The sequence below is a fragment of the Solanum verrucosum genome, unplaced genomic scaffold, assembly GCF_900185275.1.
Source record: "Solanum verrucosum unplaced genomic scaffold, falcon-dt-bn FXZP01000160.1, whole genome shotgun sequence".
NCBI lineage: Eukaryota > Viridiplantae > Streptophyta > Magnoliopsida > Solanales > Solanaceae > Solanum > Solanum verrucosum.
Window position 1 is genome coordinate 586,354 of NW_026020443.1, and position 20,081 is coordinate 606,434.

At 34.7% G+C, this 20,081-nt stretch overlaps 1 protein-coding gene across 1 annotated transcript; it reads right to left on the reverse strand.

The window, feature by feature from the left end:
* Positions 1–14,909: 14,909 nt before the first annotated feature.
* On the reverse strand, positions 14,910–17,513 carry LOC125808542 (cytochrome P450 81C13-like). Its single transcript, XM_049488225.1, has 2 exons — positions 16,560–17,513; positions 14,910–15,712 (listed from the first exon to the last, which is right to left on the reverse strand). The coding sequence occupies exons 1-2, from the start codon at positions 17,475–17,477 to the stop codon at positions 15,089–15,091; spliced, it is 1,542 nt and encodes a 513-aa protein (XP_049344182.1). The 5' UTR covers positions 17,478–17,513; the 3' UTR covers positions 14,910–15,088.
* Positions 17,514–20,081: the final 2,568 nt, after the last annotated feature.

Below are 20,081 nucleotides of genomic sequence, written 5' to 3' on the forward strand. Positions count from 1 at the left end.
AAATAAATATTTGGGTCATATTGCCCTTATTGGACCGAAGAGACTATGATCATGGGTAATTCTATAATAAATTGAATGTTATGAAAAGGTCCTTCTGCAAATGATATCTAGCAAGGTGTTAACTCTAAAACAATGTCTGTATTTGAGAAAGTTATAAAAAGTAAAGAACAAAATATTTGTGGGATAAAGTTACCTCACAGTTTCAAACTTATTATTTATGTTTGTTTTTACTTACTTGAATCAAATTGATTGTTTGTGACATGAATGCTTAGGACATGTCAATTACAAAACCTTGCAAAAACTGATCAACTTAGAAATGTTTCCTAACTTCTAGTGCAATAAATCAAAATGTCAAGTATGTGTTGAATCTAAGTATGTTAAGCATACTTATAAATTTATTCAAAGGAATTTTAATCCATTAGAATTGATTTACACTGACATTTGTGATATGAAGTCAACACCATCTCTTGGTGGGCAAAAAAGTATTTCATAAATTTTACTGACAATTGCACTAAATAGTGTTATGTCTATTTGCTGAATGGTAAAGATGAAGCAATAAAACATATAGGCAATATAAATCTGAAGTTGAAAATTAGTTGGATAAAAAGATTGTTATGATTAGAAGTTGTAGATGTGGAGAATATGAATCTTCTATTGCAGAAATATATTTGGAAAATGGAATCATCCATGAAATTACAGCACATACTCACCTCAATCTAATGAAATTGTTGATAGGAAAAAACTGAACTTTGAAGGAAATGTTGAATGTCATACTTATAAGTTCAGGTTTACCACAAAATTTGTGGGGGTGCTATCATTATAGCAAAAGAGAACAACAAAAAGTTTGTCTGTTCAGAAAGAGAGGAACAAAAGTTTTATTTGTTAGTAAAGGAGCAACAAATAATTAAAAAAAACTTTTATTTTTTAAGAAAGGGAGCAACAAATTTTTTTGTTTGTTCAGGCTTTGTTGTATCCTGATAGATAACTGCTTGTCACCCCTTAAAATATATACAAGTAATAACTCTTAAAAGATAATGATCTAATAATTTTTAATACAGTCTATTCCATATGAGAAATGGAAATGACGAAACTATTCCCAAACGGTCAAAAATAGGACCTAAGACAGTGGATTGTACGATCATTGGATATGCTACAAATAGTAAAGGACGTCAATTTATGGTTCATATGTCCAAACTGTCGGATAGTTAAGTGAAGGATCTAAATGACCTTGGAACAAACCAAAGGAGAATGTACATAATAAAGAGATTCAGAGGCGTAGTAAATGTCAAATGGACAAATTAATAACGATTGAATATTCTTCCTACGTTTTAGCTTATTCTTGTTTTAGTTGTTTTACCAATTTTAAGAATTAGAGTCCATCTCAATCACTTCAATTATCCTATTTTATCTCTTATTGTTATCATACACATACTTTGTATATATTAGGACTTTGTATCAGCTGGGCATATCCCTTTATATACCACACAACATAAATTAATAAAAGGATTTATTCATTCTCTAATATCGTCTTACTCTTTATGGTATTAGAGTGTCTATAACTCTCACGAGTACTTTCTCTGTTCTTCACTCTCACGAGTACTTTCTCTATTCTTCATGCTCCCATCAATTGCAATGGCCCCCAATGTTTGTAGTCAATTTGATGCTAACAACAATGCCACGATTGTCCAGTTCAATTCTGTCACACAGTTGCCAATCAAATTAACTGGCAGCCACAACTTCTCTCTGTGGAAAGCTCAAGTATCGATGCTTATGCATGACCACAATATATGTGACCATCTTGATGGATCCATTCCTGCTCCCCCTCATACGCTCTCTCAAAACAATCAAGATATCGAAAATCTTGCATTTCTTGTTTGGTTTCGTCAAGATCAATTGATCCAAAATGCTATCTTGGAATTTGTTGAACCATCTCTTGTTGCCACTATAAACGCTGCTGACTCTGTCAAAGTTGCCTGGGACGCTCTTCATAGTGCTTATGCAAACAAGTCTCAAACAAGAATATTTAGTTTGCGTGACCAACTAGCCCGTGTAACCAAAGACACTCCTCTTGTTGCTAATTATCTCCATCAAGTTATGTCACTGTGTGCTGAACTTGCAACTGCTGGAGCACCGGTATCTAACCCATAACTCATTGTTAAAATTCTTAGTGGTGTTGGATCTGAATTTTGTGAACTTTCTATCGCTATTCGTGCTAGAGATTCCACAATCTCATACGAAGAATTGTATGAAAAGCTGCTCGACCATGAGCTTTTTCTTAAGAATGAATAGGCTAGGAAACCACATCCGCCTACAATCATCGCTGCCATAGCACAACAAATATCTACAACTCCTCCTCGAAACAACGCCAATAACAACAATAGGCGTCAAGGTAACAATGCTGCCAGTAATCAACCATGGCGCTCACAACCATTGTGTCCACGCAAAAATCAATCACAACCAAATAGCAACCTTTGTTGCCAACTTTGTGATCGTCTAGGACACTCAGCCAAAGTATATTGTTCTTAGTCGCACAACCATTTGCAAGCCCGAGCCAACTTTGCTACTCGATTTAACCATAAGAAGCCCCTTGGATAGTTGATAGTAGGGCAACTCATCACATTGCTTCTGATCATTAGAGTTTAGCTACTATGCATGATTACCATGGTCCTGAAGATATCGAAATGGGAAATGGTAACACCATTCCAATTACTCATACTGGTAATGCTAACATAAGTGCATCGAACTATGATTTCAAACTACTTAACACTTTGTGTTCTCCTGCCATAAAAAACAACCTTATATCTGTTTCCAAATTTTATCAAGATAATCTGACATCCATTGAATTTTTCCTTTTCATTATTTTATGAAGGATCTGAGTACGGGGGCGCCTCTTCTACGCGAGGTGAATAGAGATGGGTTGTATGAGTGGCCACCAGGCAGCACACAAAAGTTTCCTAAGTGTAATGTAGTTGTTCCTCTCAACCTATGGCATCGACGCTTAGGACATCTTAATCAACATGTTTTGAATAAAATTTTGCATAAGTTTTCCATTCTTGTTTCTTATTCTAGAACAATTTCAAGTTGTAATTCATGTTATTCAAATAAAATGCACATGTTGCAATTTTCTATAAACTCTTTACAAAGTCAAAGGCCCTTACAGATTCTTTATAGTGATTTATGGGGTCCTTTGCCAGTTTTATCAATTGATAAAAAGAGATATTATGTTTTATTCGTTGATCAGTTCTCTAAATACATGTGGTTGTTCACTCTCAAATCTAAAAAGAAGTTCTGGACATTTTTCAAACTTTGCATCCATTGTAAGAAAGTTTTGGATCTATTCTGGACTATCACACCACCATCTGATGTGTTAGTAAGACTAACTCCTAAGAAAGCAAGACAATGAACATTTTTTTCTACTTCCTTCCTTTTTTCCTCAATATGTGCTACACCACCCTCTAGATTCACCTCTTTCTGGCCTTAAGGTAAGAGATAATCAACATATAGGTACTGAGCTACTACCCTTCTATTCTAAGACTGGCTCATTTGGAAATTGGAACTGAACAACCCAAATTCTACAATCGACTGAGGCATAATAGGAATGTAACCAATCCATGCCTAGAATGATATCGAAGTCTACCATTTCTAACTCTACAAGATCTGCTGAGGTGACTTTTTGAGAAACTGTGACAGGGTAATTTTTTGTATACCCGTCTAGCTATAACTGGGTCACCGACTGGAGTAGAGACTGAGAAAGGTTCTGAAAGAGTTTCTGGGCTAACACTGAACTGGACTGCTATGTAAGGAGTTACAAAAGACAAAGTAGCCCCTGGATCTAACAATGCATAAACATCAAGATCAAAGACTCGTAACGTACCAGTGACTACATTAGGAGAATCTTTTTGATCTTGACGAGCCTGAAGAGCATAAAGCCTGTTTTGGCGCTGTCCGCCACCAGTACCAGAAGAGCTACCCTGCTGAGTCGGGCGACCTGCTGGTGCTGTAGACTGAGCCCTAGTATTGTTACCTTCTAGCCCCTTCCTGGCAAAAGGGCAATTATTCACCCTATGACCAGACTGGCCACACCCAAAACATCCTTCCTTGCCTGCAAGACACTCGCCTGGATGGTTCTTACCACACTTTGGACAAGTTGGTTAGGTGCTATTTCCTGAAACACTTCCCTGAGGCTTAGAGCCTGGTGCCCTTCTATTCTGATCTCGTCGAAACTGTGAGTGATTTCCACCACCCGATTTCTGTTGAGAGTACTCATAATTCCCTGTTCTAGCTTTCTTGTTTACCTTAGCGATTTCCCTAAGCTTATCTCCCTCAACCTGCTGATTGTTCTGATTATTCATACTTTGAGCGAATGGTTGAACAGTGTTTTGAAACTCTGCATTCGAAACTCCCTGATCTGGGACTAGAGGAACTGTGTTAGCATTCCTGGCATTCGCATTCCTAGTGTTAGCTCTACGAGGAGGCATGATCGCTGAAATGTAGAACGTCGAGTTAGAATAGAATTAGATCACACCTTACGCACGATAAGAATATCAAAAAAGTGAAGTTTTCCTAAAACACTTCATAGCCTCCCTCTCATTAGATGTGGTGCACTTCACACCCATGAAAAAGACTCTACTTAGTGCGGCTTATCAAACATCCTAGGACACTTAAACCTAATGCTCTGATACCAAGTTTATCACGCCCCGAGCTACCCCCGAGACGCGGACACGGGACCTAGGACCACAAGTGATCCCAAGCTAACCCTGCTGGCATGATCATGAGCATACTAAATATAATCTGAATAATAGAAGCTGTGCGGAAGCTAAATCATACATAAGATGAAAAGATGGGGACTACCCATATACCATAACTGAGATATATGATAACTGATGAGTTTAATACAAAGAAGATATTAACTCAATGGTAAGCTGAATCTAACTATGTCTGAAAATAGCCTCTAACTGACTAGAAAATGCTGGGACAGGCCCCAGCTAAGTCTAGCAAAAATGAAACTAAAGGACTAAATACTGAAAAGAAACTCATGACTATTGTCCTCGGAGAATGAGGACTCACCAACTGATTCTGCTGAACTGGAGATCGAGAACCGATCTAAGCGTGATCTGGATGCTGAGAACCTGAACCTACATCACGAGAAGATGTAGCGCACGTATGCGTCAGTACTTGAAAGGTACTGAGCATGTAGGATAGAGTAAAACTGAAATAACATATAACTGAACAAAGCATACTGAGCAATGATATAATCTGAACATGATATAGATACTGAAAATACTGAATACTGAGCTAACTGATGCAATGACCAAATTTATAACATGCTGAGACTGAATACTGACTGTACTGAAATATGGTCAATGCAATAGAGTCTGACCGAACTGTGGGAGCTACTAATAACCGACATAAAACCAGATGAGCTAAATGTGGAGTCCAATGTATACGCCCCATCGAGAGGACCCAATATACCCTGCCAGAGGTATAGAGGTATATTGGTGTGATCACTAAACTGATGTTGCCCACAGAGGGGACTTATACCTACGTGGCTCGTAGTTCTGGGACTATATAGGTATGCTGAAACCCTAGTCCAACTCAGTATTATGCTACTCCCAATAGATTAAGTGGTTAACACATTATGACTGAGTTTCTGTAAATACTGGATAGCTCGAAACTGAACATGCAAACTGAGAATGCAACAATTAATCTGATAAAGATGCATTCATAAACTGAGGCATGTATAACTGAATATATTATGACTGAAATACTGAATAGCTTAAAATACTGACATGTAGGTACTCATACTTGAAAACTCCTTTTTAGAAAACAATACTCTGATCATTGATGACTTGGGAAGTCATACTGCATAAACATTGATGGTATATCTAGATACCATACTATTCATACATTGATGACCTACTCAATTGTCATACTAATCATGTTTTAGAAGCTCTTTCTCAAACTCATCTTAACTTTCTCAAAAACTCAGTTTAAAACTCAAGTGTTGTCTTAAAGAAAAGCTTCTCATGATTTATAACTCAAAATAGGGTTTATGCTGAAATATACTGATAATGTGGCATAAAACTGGAGCATGTATATCTGAATAACTGAAATATCTGACCTAGCGTGTGTAATTCAAGAACTAATGAAATACATAGCTAGGGTTCTGAAATTTATGTAAGAAACTGAGCAATAACATGATAATCTGATTTGGAACATTTAAATAACTAATTCATGATGATCCGTTGAAATTCTAGAAACCCTAGGTCTGTTAATAATCATGGAATCAAGAATCTGACTGAATTCTAGGGACCTAATGGGCGAAAGGAACCCACTAGTGAAATCCCACATACCTGGTGACGAATTCCACGGAGAAATCTTTCGATTTCGGGGCTGGAACTGAAGGAAACTTGTTGCGTTCTTGAACTAGGGTTCTTGACCTTTTTCTCCTCTCTTGATTCTAATTTTCTAAGTTTTGATTAATGAACTGACTTGGATAAGTTCTAGTTATGTTTCTAGGCTTAAACTGATTAAAACCTCATGATTTAGGGTTTAAACGACGTTTCTTAGGGGTTAAACGAAATAGGAAAAGACCAAAAGACCCCTGAATTAACTGCTGTCGGAGTGACTGACGGAATGGACCTACGGTCCGTCAATCAATCGACGGTCGGTCGATTGGGTCCGTAGATCGAGTCTCCCCGACAGGGCTTCACTAAAATGGGCATAACTTTTTACTCGGAGGTCGGAATTTAGGAAACTCGGTGGCGTTGGAAAGATAATTCAATTATCTATCTAAAAATAGTTCATGGGACACATAATTCGTTTTGTGCTAAAAGTTATGACCATCTGAAGTTGACCCATCAATATTTTTCATCTAACTAGCTGCTAACCTCATCTACGGTCAGACCTACGGACCGTGGATCGAATGATGGTCCTTGTTGGTCGACTGTAGTTTGTGTCAGAGGCTGGGTAAGGGAAGTCTCGATCCACGGACACAGACCACGGACCGTGGTCTGATCTACGGACCGTGAGTCTGTCCGTGAGTTGGGACTTAGCCAAATTTTCTGACTGAGTTCTGGGGAAGTTTTCTGTCACGAACCACGGACCTGCAGGACGGATCGTGAGTCCATCTATGGTCCGTGGATGGTGTCCGTGAGTGCCACCTGTAACACCAGAAATCTGAAATCTCTATTTTCGGATACGGGGTGTTACACCGTGGCTCCTCCATCAACTCAGGTAATTCTCAATCTTCTTTGCCTATTCAAATTCAGCCATCAATGCCTCCATTTTAGCACCACAACAGTCTCATTCTTCCCCGAACCCAACACACCTATTCCATTAGACTATGAACCTTCCTCAAACCGCCCCTTACTCACTTACCATTGTTGAACCCCTCACATCCAATCTTCCACACACACTTCACCACCTCATCCCCTCAATTTACAACCCACGGTGATTTCTAACCAATTTGTCCTACAAGTTCCAGTGACCACCCCACCACTTCCACATCCCAAGATCACCCGTTCTAAGACCAATAGTCTTAAACCAAAACAGTACTTCAATGTCACTGTAAAATCCTCTTCGTCCTTTATACCTAGAACATATAGACAAGCCCACCCTTATCCTCATTAGAAAACATAATCTGAGATTGATGCTCTAGTTAGGAACCATGGAATTGGGTCCATTCAATCCTTTAATGAATGTGGTTTATTGTAAGTGGATATTTCATATAAAGCATCATCTTGATGGTTCAATTGACATGTTTAAGGCTCGTCTAGTTGACAAAGCATTTACACAGCGCTCGGGTCTAAACTATCATTCAACGTTCAGCCCGGTGGTCAAGCCATCTACTTGACGTTTAGTTCTTTCTATGGCTACCCAACACAACTGGTCCATCCATCAACTAGATGTGAACAACGCATTTCTTCAAGGTCGACTAGAGGATGAGGTTTATATGCGACAACCCCCTGGTTTTGACGATCCACATCACTTATCACATGTGTGCAAGCTCAACAAAGCCATTTATGGCTTGAAACAAGCACCATATACATGGTACACTGAGCTCAAGAATTATTTGGTAACTATTGGGTTTACGAAGTCTTTCTCAAAGTCCTCTTTGTTTATTTTACACAATTCTGCCTTTACGATATATGTGCTTGTTTATGTGGACGACATAATCATCACTGGTAATCAGTTTGCAGGTGTAAAACATATTATTGATCGTCTCTCTCATCGGTTTTCATTAAGAATCTTGGTCTTTTATACTATTTTTTGGGTATTGAAGTTCTCCCACACACTGAAGGCTTGTTTCTGTCACAACACAAATATACTTTGGATTTGTTACATGATGTTGGTATGCAGGACAACAAAGGAGCTCCAACACCAATGACTTCCACGAACATTTTTACTGCCTCTTCTGGAGATGATCCAACTGATGGTTCTCTTTATAGGCGAGTTATAGGTAAATTACACTACCTCTTTTTTACTCACCTAGACATTGCCTTCGTTGTTAGCAAACTTTTCCAGTTCATGCATCAACCAAGTCAAACTCACTGGGAAGGCAATTAAACGTCTTATTCGCTATCTTAGTGAAACTTCCCATTTTGGCATCAATATTGCCAAGAAACGATTCAAGATTAGTTATTTTCTCTAATTCAGACTGGACTGGGGATCCAGATGATCGTACTTTCACATCAGGCTATGTGTTTTTTCTTGGTTGTACACCTATTTCCTGGTTGTCCAAGAAACAACGGTCTGTCTCCCATTCCGCTTCAGTTAGCATAAACAAATTGGTTGTCTCATCTTCTTCATGAGCTGCATTTTCCTCTTGATGGTGCTTCAACAGTCTTTTGTGACAATGTTAGCACTACGTATATTTCTGCCAATCTGTTTTCCATAGTCAGATGAAGCATGTTGCCATAAACTTTCATTTTTTGTGGGATCAAGTGTAAAACAAGGAGATATAAGCCAAACACTTACATGTTGCTAACTAAGTTGTTGATATACTCACTAAGCCGCTGCTACATGCTTCCTTTGAGCGGCTCTTTCCTAAGTTGGGTGTGATTGATACCAGCACCAACTTACGGGGGCGTAATAACGTTTGAACATTCTTCCTATGTTTTAGCTTATTCTTGTTTTAGTTGTTTTACGAATTTCTAAAATTAAAGTCTATCTCAATCACTTCAATTATCCTATTTTATCTCTTATTGTTATCATACACATACTTTGTATAAATTAGGACTTTGTATCAGCTGGGCATAGCCCTTTATATACCATACAACATAAATTAATAAAAGGATTGATTCATTCTCTAATATCGTCTTACTCTTTACAAATTACATCCTTCGAGTTTGATTTTATTACATTTCTTCTTGAAAATAAGTCTCATAAATTCGAAGAAGCTATGCCCTCTGTGGACTCATTCTTTTTGGAAAGAGGTTGTCAATAGTAAGATAGTTGGTTGATCTTCCTCCAGGAAATAAACCTTTGGGTTCAAAGTGGATCTACAAAAGAAAAAGAAAGTTGATGAAACTATTGACAAATACAAAGCAAGACTTGTTGTCATATGCTTTAGACAATAAGAAAGCCTTGATTATTTTGACACATAATAGCCACTAACTATGATTACATCAATTCAGATGTTAATTACGCTAGTTGCGGTATATGACCTGCAAATTTGTCAAAATGGATGTGAAAACATTTTTTTTAAATGGATAATTGGAGCAAGAAATTTACATGGAACAACCCGAGGGCTTTGTGGTTCCTGGTAAAGAAAAGAAAGTTTGTAAACTTGTTAAGTCACTTTATGGACTAAAAAAAAGCACCCAAATAATGACATGCGAAGTTTGACCAAACTATGTTGGCAAATGAATTCAAGATTAATGAATGCGATAAATGTTTTTACATTAAAGACACTCCAAATCACAAGGTCATTGTTTGTTTTTATGTTGAGGACATGTTGATCATCAAAAGAGACATTTATGACATAAATGCTACTAAGCATATGCTAGAAAGTAACTTCGATATGAAAGACATTAAAGTTAGTGATGTGATTGAAAAGGTACTTGACCAGTTCAAGTATTTGGATTTCAATATTGTCAAGACTCCAATAAATGTGAGCTTTGTACTTCAAAAGAATGAAGGCAAAAGTGACTCACGATTGGATTATGCTAAAATATTGAGAAATATTGTATATATATCATGAAGTGTACACAATCATATATAGCATGCACTATTAGTAAAGTGAGTCGATTCACAAGTAATCTCAATCAAACTCATTGGATGACAATGAAAAGAGTTTTGGAGTATTTAAAACATACTTAAAAACTATTGTTTTGCATTATAACTAATATTCAACAGTATTGAAAGAATATAGTGATGTAAATTGAATCACCAGGTCAAATGAAGTAAAATCCATGAATGGATATGTATTTACTCTTTGTGGAGGAGCAATCTCTTAGAAATCTTTCAACCAGAAATGTATCGCTTGCTCTACTATGAAATCTGAGCTTATCACTCTAGATAAGGCCGGTGAAGAAGTTGAATGACTCCAAAATTTCTTGAAAGATTTTTGGCCCAAACCTTAGCTCCAGTATGCATACATTGTGAGAGTTAATTTACAATAGATAGGGCATGGAGCATGATGTATAACGGAAAGTCTCGTCATATATGACGTAGACATAATATTGTTAGAGAACTACTCTCTAGTGGAATTATCATAATTGACTATGTAAAGTCAAAGGATAATGTGTCAGATCCACTTACAAAAGGCTTAACTAGAGAGGAAGTTGATAGATTATCAAAGGGAATGGGACTATGGCCGAGGAAGTCATTGTGACGGTAACTCTACCTAGAAGACTTGAGATCCCAAGATCTAGGTTCAAGGAGATCAAACAAAGTCATTGATGATGATTCAACATTGTCAAAATATTTTTTTATGGTCTATTCTCATGATAAGACAATGTTCAGTAACAAGGATAAAGGCATTAGGACTTTTTAATGGTTTCTAAGTTTGATACAGGGTATATCAAATAGTGTATCTATGGGATAACACATTTAGAAATCACTTATGTAAGTGTGAAGTGTAAGTCGCTTCAAGGAGAATCCAGTAAGGCAGTTCTCTATGCACTTATAAACCAAGACGTGTTCATGGTTGAAATGAACAAAGCAAAGAGAACCGAAAACAGCTCAAGGGTTGATTATGTGACTTATGTTGTCTAGGTATACACCAAAGCTCGACAGTTCAAAGATATCATATCTATCGATTGACCGAGTATATTTGATATATATTCACTATGGAAAGTTCAAAGGGAAACCTACTTATCCAGATGCAATCAATCCTTACTTACGAATCACATGATTTTTCATGCATATGTTTTAACAATAGCTATTCCTTATTCATGTGGGGGATTGTTGGGTTTTAAAGATCTAAACAGGAAATGAAGAGTTGTGACTCTCCTGAAGGGTTGTGACTATGCCGAAGGGTTTTGACCTTTATGAAAGGTTGTGTCCTTTCTAAAGGGTTGTGACCGTTTGAAAGGTTGTGCCTTTTTCAAAGTGTTGTGACCTTTCTGAAAGACTGTCTTCTTTCCAAAGAGTTGTGACTTTTACCCTTTGTTGGCTATAAATAGAGAGGCTTTCTCTCATTTTTTTTGCACTAAATTCTTCCCTTCTTTTGCATACATTTATTACAAAACAAAATCGATCAATCGTGTTTGTGTGTGTGATTTGTTGCTGTCATTTTGAGTTCGTTGAAATTATCGAAGTTTGAGGTACCGCTACTTCTTTAATGGTTTGTCCATTTTATTTTGGGAGGAATAAATCTCCAACCTCGGGTACTTGAGGGGATTAAATTTCTTAAGGACACACAATGGATTCTGTGGACTCGGATTGTTCTTTGTTTTACTTTTCATCTTTTATTATTTCTGGTTTTCTAATCTAAATACAAGAGATAACATAGGCAACATAGGCTAATAGAGAAAAAAATAATAACTATGTTGTATAAATAATGTTAATTGTATTCGAAAAAATTAATAACTATACATAGGCCAATTGTATTCGAAAAACAATATTTTGTATTTTTGTATCAATTGTATTTGTATTCATATGAATACAATATACATTCATCCTCTCTATCCAGTGTATTTGAATCAAATCAAAGAGAGGATTAATACAATTGTATTCGTTGTATTTCAAATACAATTGATACAAAATAAATAAAGAATACAATATAAAATACAATTAATTTTATTTCGAATACAATTGATACAAAATACAACACAAAATTAAAAAAAATACAATCCTCTCTCCTCCCCCTCCCGATCTCGCTCGCCTCTCTCCTCTTAATATGAATTCATTTTGATACAAACCAGTTTGTATTTGTATTTTTATCTCTCTCCTCTCTCCCAGATCTCGCTCTCCTCTCTCTTCCCTTCTCCCCCTAACATTTTACTATTATTCGTAATTAAGTAAACTATAGCCATAGAGTGCCTAATGTTTGCTATTTTTGAAAAACTATCATGGTTGGGCATACATGGCCCATATGGAAATGCAAGAGAAATGGAGTCCAATGGACTCATCCAGAAGATTTATGCAGGAAAACAGAAAGGTAAGAAATGTGTAAATATTGTGCAGCCTATATATATATTGCTCTCTTAAAATTTCTATTGCTTAAAATAATTCGTATTATGTCATGTTAAATGTTTCTTTGCCTAAAAAATAAAAAGGATTGCATATATATTCATGTGCTTTATATACTATTTCGATATTTAGAAAAATCAATAGTTGGAATACAAATAAGTTGCATTCTCGTTTGGTTGGTAGATATTGATGAAATGGTACCAAATGATACATTCTTTGGGGCACTGTAGAAACACATGTATTTGTGCATTATGAGGCTAGTATTGGACAAGAACATACGACCTTGAAGAATTTTCACGTCTTAATTATTAGATTAAATTTTTAATTTGTGTTAAGAGGTATCAATATTTATATATATGTATTTGACCTCTATATATAATGTAATTTTTCGACAAATGTATGTTTGCTTTGACACCCCTTTAGGTAAGGTTGGGTTATCCGTCTAAAGAGATGATGGGTCGATAGCAAAGGGCCGCAACCCTAGGGAGTTTGTTGTAGCCACATGAAAAACTTTATTTTATTTAATGAGTTTTGGAGAAAGCATTTTTTAATATATTCTATGTATAATAGTTGTCCGCTAAACATGACACACTTCTTAAGTAATAATAAATAATAGGAGTAATATTACTATATTATTTTTTGATTTTATTAAATTTAATGTTTTGAGAACTGTATTGAATGATAAATAGTGTTTATAACAAGGGTAAATAGATAAAAAAAAACATATTATTTTTTAATTTTCTAAATTCAACAAGTATTGTTAGACAATTATTTTTAATATAATATACCATTATTATTGGACTAAAGAGTATATGCTATCAGTGATTCTATAATCAAGCATGTGGGCTGATTTTGTCGTAAAGGAACCTTGAAAATGTCTCATTTAAAAGAATAAAATACTTTTTATATAAGTATTTTGGATGCTTTGACATTGGGATTACAAATTTTGATAAATTGGAAAGATCCCAATTCTCATTTTTCAAAGATGTGATCCTCTACACTTTTTAAAGAAATTATAAATAAAAGGATAGTTATACTATACTCCCTCCATTTCATATTAATTAAATTGTGAAATATTTTTTATTTTTCAAATTAATTTAATTGTTCAATTTTTTAGACTATTTTTAAAATGTTTTTCCAATTTTATACTTCATTAGTTAGTATTGGAATTAGTTATTAATTACTGTTTAGTTATTTTAATAATAAATTTGACAATATTTAATAAGGATAAAAATTGAAAGTTATATCTAATTTATGTCTTAATCTTCTTTTCTTAAAGGGTGTGAAACACTTCAACAATTCAATTAATATGAAATTGAGGAAGTAATACCCTTTGAATATAATTAATATAATGTCTTGAAAAATGTAACAGGAAAATGATTATAATAATGATAAGGGTAAGTTAGGAAGTAAATGTAAAATTATCCATTGATTTCATAAAGTGGACAAGTATTGTTAGGTATTTCAAAATAATATAGTGGACAACAATTGTTGGACAGATGAAAAATTATACTCCCTCCGTCCATTTTATATGTCACCTTTTTACTTTACACTTGCATTAAAAAATGATGTAACTTTACCCTTATTTAATGTTTTCTTAAGTCAACTTTATAAATAAATGACAAGATTAATTAACTATTCTATCAAGGGTATAATAGGCAAAATATGGCAATTTATACATAAATTTTATAAAATGACAAGTATTGTGGTCTAGCTATTTATAGAAAGAAATGACATATAAAATGAGACGGAGGGAGTATCTTTTTAGGTAAGTAAGTATGGTGCTTCATTCATAGAGATCCATTTGTCTGTCCAAAGATTTATATATGTCTGAACCTTTACCCACATTCCAAGGGATTCCTAAGAGGATAAAGGATTGATTAATGGGTAGCACTATTTTTTTTTTTTTTTTATCGAATTTAAGGTTTTACATCATTTAAGTGTTCAAATATTTTGTCTAGGTCTAAATTAGATATTTTGATTTTATAGTAAAGTTTTATTTTTAATAGATTTGAAAATTACAAAAATAAAATCACATATCGGAATAAGTTTATTTTCATTTTTCTCAAAAAGAGAAGAAATTTGCCAAAAAAAATGCATATATTCTTTAACTTGACTTTAACCCTTCAACTTTGAGTGTATACAAATAGATACTTAAACTTATATAAAATTGAACAAGTAGATGTACATATCTTACCTGACATATTTCAGATAATACGCCGTGTAGGATGCAAATTGTCACATAGGACGCTATGCATTACACATTCTAGTTTTATTTCCCAAAATACTACTAAGAGAGCCAAAAACACCTTATAACAAATCAATCTTTTCTTCAGCATTACATAACCTAGCATCTATTTTCTTATTTCTCACATAATCATGATTCAATTTTACAACATTTGCTATCATACAAGTGCAGCAGAGTGGTCTTAGTATACATAAAACTGTCTCAAAGCTGGGACAGAAGCTCAACAAGATCTTCGCGCGGTGTGCATACAGCCTTCAAAGGCTTGTTCTGCATACTCATTCTAGCATGATAACTTGCTTCCAAACTTTCCTCTTCCTCAATTTGCCAATCAAAGCATTGAACAAGAGCACCTAACGCCAACGAAACAGCTCGTAATCCCATATCAGTTCCAGGACATGCTCTTCTCCCCATTCCAAATGGTATAAGTTTGTAATTGAACCTTTCTGTTTCCCCTTCTGTAGCCTCAAATCTCTCAGGCTTGAACTTCTCAGGATCATCCCATACTTTGGGATCACGGTGAACCGCCCAAGCGTTGATAAGAAGCATTGTGTGTTTTGGTACATCATATCCTCCCACAGTACAATCTTCAGTTGAATAATGAGGTAATAGAAGTGGTATTGGAGGGTATAATCTCATTGTTTCATTGACAATGCAACGTAAATATGGAAGCTTGGTGAGATCAGATTCCCTTACTAAGCGCTTGTTCCCAACTTTGTTGTCGATGTCAGCTCTTAGCTTATGCAATACCTCAGGATGAGCTAAAAGAAGCCTCATTACCCATTGGATTGTCGATGACGAGGTTTCTGTTCCTGCAACAAAAACAACCTGCATGCCAATATTTGCAGCCATCATCAAGTGCTCATGTTCTACAGAAAACACATATCATGGACTACGTAATAATCTATGTTGGATATTTATAGATATGACACATGGACATAACTCAACCTCAAAAGCTAGTTCATGAGGGGAGGATTACCCAAATCCATATAAGGAGACCACCAGTCCATTCCTCAACCAACGTGGACTTTTACCCACTCTAACACCGCCTTTACGCCCAGGCATAACTGGAGCGTGAACCGGGAGTCCAAATGGGAATGAACCTGACTCTGATACTATGTTGAAGTATGTGACCATCTTATCTAAAAACTTAAGCTGTTAGATAGAGCACACTTTTATTACCTAATGATATTCTTAACAACCAAAACCTCTTATGGTAATCTATGGTTATCAACATGGGAGTGTGGCCCTTCTTCCTTTCTAATTCTATACATAACAACACATACACAATACATCTAGTTCGTGGATTCAAAACTTTGTTTGCTAGTGATTCAAAGTTGGACTCAGGATGATTCGTTTGGTAGCTAAATCAACGATTCTTCCGCTATATTAAGGTACGCAATCCCTTGTTTTTGCTCCTTGTTTATTCTAACAATCAGCTCAGATAAAATGAACATGGAATTCAAGTTCTTGAAAGTGACAGACAGCAGAGAAAAGATATAAACCATTCAATTTGGACCCTCTTTTTATCTACAACTAGAAAAATACTTCCCCACTCTAACCTCTTTTATACAAAGTCAACCATATAGAAAAAAGCTTTAAGCAGTCACATCTAAGTTAGATGAAAGTCTAATTTCAATTTAAAAGTTTGAGGTAAAAATAATGGAATACCAACCAGCATAATACTTTTGATGATATCGTCTGTGTAGAATTCAGGTTCTGATTCCTGGAAAGACAAGAGAGTTTCAATCAGTGTAGTATCATTTGGCTTTAGACCACTAATTTTATTGTGTCGAAATTCATCAATCAAGCTATTGAGGAATTGATTTCTTTTGCTATGAATTACGTCCATCTTCTTCTCAAGTCCTTTGTAACCAAACCACCTCAAAATTGGCAAGAAATCACACATATTCAAAAATGATATAGTGACTAAGAAAGTCCCTCGAAGTTTTTCAATCATTTCTATCCCTTTCTCCATACCAGCATCTTCTTCGTTCACGATATGTTTTCCAGCAATAATTTTAGTCATTAGATTGAAAACCAAAGTAAAAGCCCAATTCGTCAAATCCACCTTCTTACTACCATTATTATTACTCGTTGAAAATTTGTACAAAGAACGGATAAAAGTTCCAATTTCTTGATCTCTCAGAGTAGAACTCTTTTGAAGGCTCTGCGAAGAAAATAACTCTACGACAGTCAAACGACGAAGAATCCTCCAAAGTTGTCCATAAGGTGCCCAAACATAAACAGTATAATTGAAGGTGAATTTGTCACCGGCTAATGTTTTAGGTCTGTTTGCAAATATAACATCATTTTTGGTTAAACATTCTTCGACAGCAGATGGCGAAGACACAACAATCACAGGCATATTATAGCCTAATTTGAGGTATAAAACTGGGCCATATTTAGCTGATAAAGATGTTAGAGTAAGATGCAGAGTACTTTTGAGAAGGTAAATATGACCAATTATTGGAAATGAAAATGGACTTGGTGGGAGATTTCTTCTTCTATGGAAAATATATCTGAATAAAATTGGAGTAAAAAACAATAAGATAGCTAAGTAGAACAAGTAGGAAGAATAGTGGTTCTCCATTTCTTTGAAACAAAGAAGAATGATTGAGCTATGAATGAAGAGATACTACTGACTACTCCTTAAAAGGATATTGTGCACTGGATGGGTCAACTATTCCCGAGTTTGATTTTGGATATGAAAAATCCTCCATAGAAACATTGAGCTAGGATTTTTAATAAACAGGTTCAAATTTTGAAGAGGTAAACACATTAACTGACCAAAAGAGATTCAACATCTACTATATGTAGATAAAAATAATGTTAATCATGTATAAATAATAATATTTTCCGTTGAAGGGGGTTCGGATGGACCCCTAATAGTATGCTAGCTCCGCCGATGCATAGGAAAGCTTCCATCCGAATAGAGTATGAATCTGAATTAGTTGAGCTTCAATTAGAGGCGGAGCTAGGTGAGATTCGCCGTTCGTGGTCAGTTACTATGTGTATTAGAAAATCAAATAAATATATATGCATATTAACATGTGAATCTCCTAACAAAATTAATTGGCAACTCAATGTTAAGTATGGGCAGTGAAAATACTTTTCACTCTAGTGTTCTGAGTTTGAACTCCACTAAAATTTAGAACCCCAAGCTCGTAATCCTAGCTCCGCTTCTGGCTCCAATACAAATATCACATATGGAAAAATCCTTCATAGGAACAGTGGTGGAGCTAGGATTTTTAATAAGAAGATTCAAAATCTGAAGAAGTAAACACACTAACTAACCGACACTAATTAACCGAAGGATTCAGATGAACCCTAACAGTATGCTAGCTCCGCCCATGCATAGGAAAGCTTCCATCCGAATGGAGCATGCATTTGAATTAGTCGAGTTCCAATAAGAGACAGATGGTGTTCGCCATTCATGGTCAATTGACTCTATATTTGTATTAGAAAATTAAATAAATATATATGTATATCAATTTGTGAATCCTCTAACAAAATTAATTGACAGTTCAATGGTAAGAATGAGTGGTGAAAATACTTTTTACACTAGTGTTATAAGTTTAAACTCCACTAAAATTTAGAACCTCAAGCTCGTAATCCTAACTCCGCCTCTGGCTCCAATGCAGATATCACGTACATAATAAATCCAAAAAAAATTTAAAACTATTTAAGGTTTAGAAATTTCAAAGCCAACGTGCTGAAATAGAAATTAATTCAGTACTTGGAATAAAAAAAGAGTTTGAGAGGACCACGCAAACGACTTTGTATACTTTCTAATAAATAAATACAGTAAAGGAGACTAAAAGCTTGATTCTCTTTTCATTTTCCAAACCTAATCTATATCTTTATTATATCCATCATATATCTACATCTACATTGATAATACGTTATTCACATGGTAAACACCATTCACTTCGAGACTAATAATAGTTGAAACGTTTTTTCTCTCTTTCTTATGTTCCCCTCTCAATTTTTTTCCACAACTATGTGTATAATGGTCCTCCTCTTACTATGTCCTTATCCAGCAAAGTTATGGACCAAGTCAAAAAAATAAATAAAAAATTTATTGGAAATAAGTGAAGATTTTAGCCTTGTGGAAAATGATTTAGTGTTACAACTATTTTTTTTTTCAAATTTAAAATAATTGTTGATATTCTAGAAATTAAACCACACAAAAAATAAACTTTTAAATAACAATAACAATAATATATTTAGTATAATTCCACGAATATGATGAAAATAATAGAAAGTATGCACACTTTATTCTTATTCCGAGCCTGCCCGACAATAAAGCAGGTCAAGCAATCCCTTTAGGGCTCGTTTGGTGTGAGGGATTAGAAATAATAGTGATGGGATAAGGAAATAGTGATGGGATAAAAAAAAAATTATGTTGTTTGGTTGGCAAGTCCGGGATAACTTATCCCGGGATTAATAATTAGTACCGGGATAAGTTATCCCTCCCCATGGGTGGTATAGTAATCCCGGGATAACTTATCCCGAGATAGAATAGGTAAATGACAAATATGTCCCTTTAAATCCTTTTTATATATCATTTTTTACATTTATGTATATTTACATTTTTTTTAATACCATGTATAATAATATTTACTACTCCTTATTTTTATGATAATTATACATATTTTTCTATTAAAAAATTATACTATATAAATATAATTTTTATTTATGAATTTATTTGACTAATTCTTATGTTTATTTTATTTTGATTTCTCATAAATTTTCTTCTCTTTAATAAACTTAAGAGGAAAGTTCTATTTTTAAGCTAAATAAGAAAAAAGTTATATTTTTAAATACACATGGTACTTATCATGGGAATACATAAACAAAAATATTTAAGTTAAAAAAAATAAAAGTTTTATTTTAAAAAATGAATAACTAAAGCTCACAAAGAAAAATTTAAAAAGTTTAAATAAAGTGAAGGGTAATTTTGTAAACAAACAACTTGTTCTTAAAATTTATCAATATATATTATTTTGAATATAACAAACCAAACACTCAATAAGAAATAATCCCAGGACAACTTATCCCATCATAACTAATCCCAACATAACTTATCCCATCATAACTCATATTCAAACCAAACGACCCCTTAGGGTCAAAAAATTTTGGGGCCCCAAATTTGGGTAATAGACTAATAGTGTAGTAGATTATTTTATTTTAA

Coding starts and splice junctions, on each gene's coding strand:
- LOC125808542 (XM_049488225.1), bottom strand. CDS start 17,477: ATGGAGAACCACTATTCTTCCTACTTGTTCTACTTAGCTATCTTATTG. Junction 15,713..16,559: donor TCATCAAAAGTATTATGCTG/GTTGGTATTCCA, acceptor ATTGGCATGCAG/GTTGTTTTTGTTGCAGGAAC.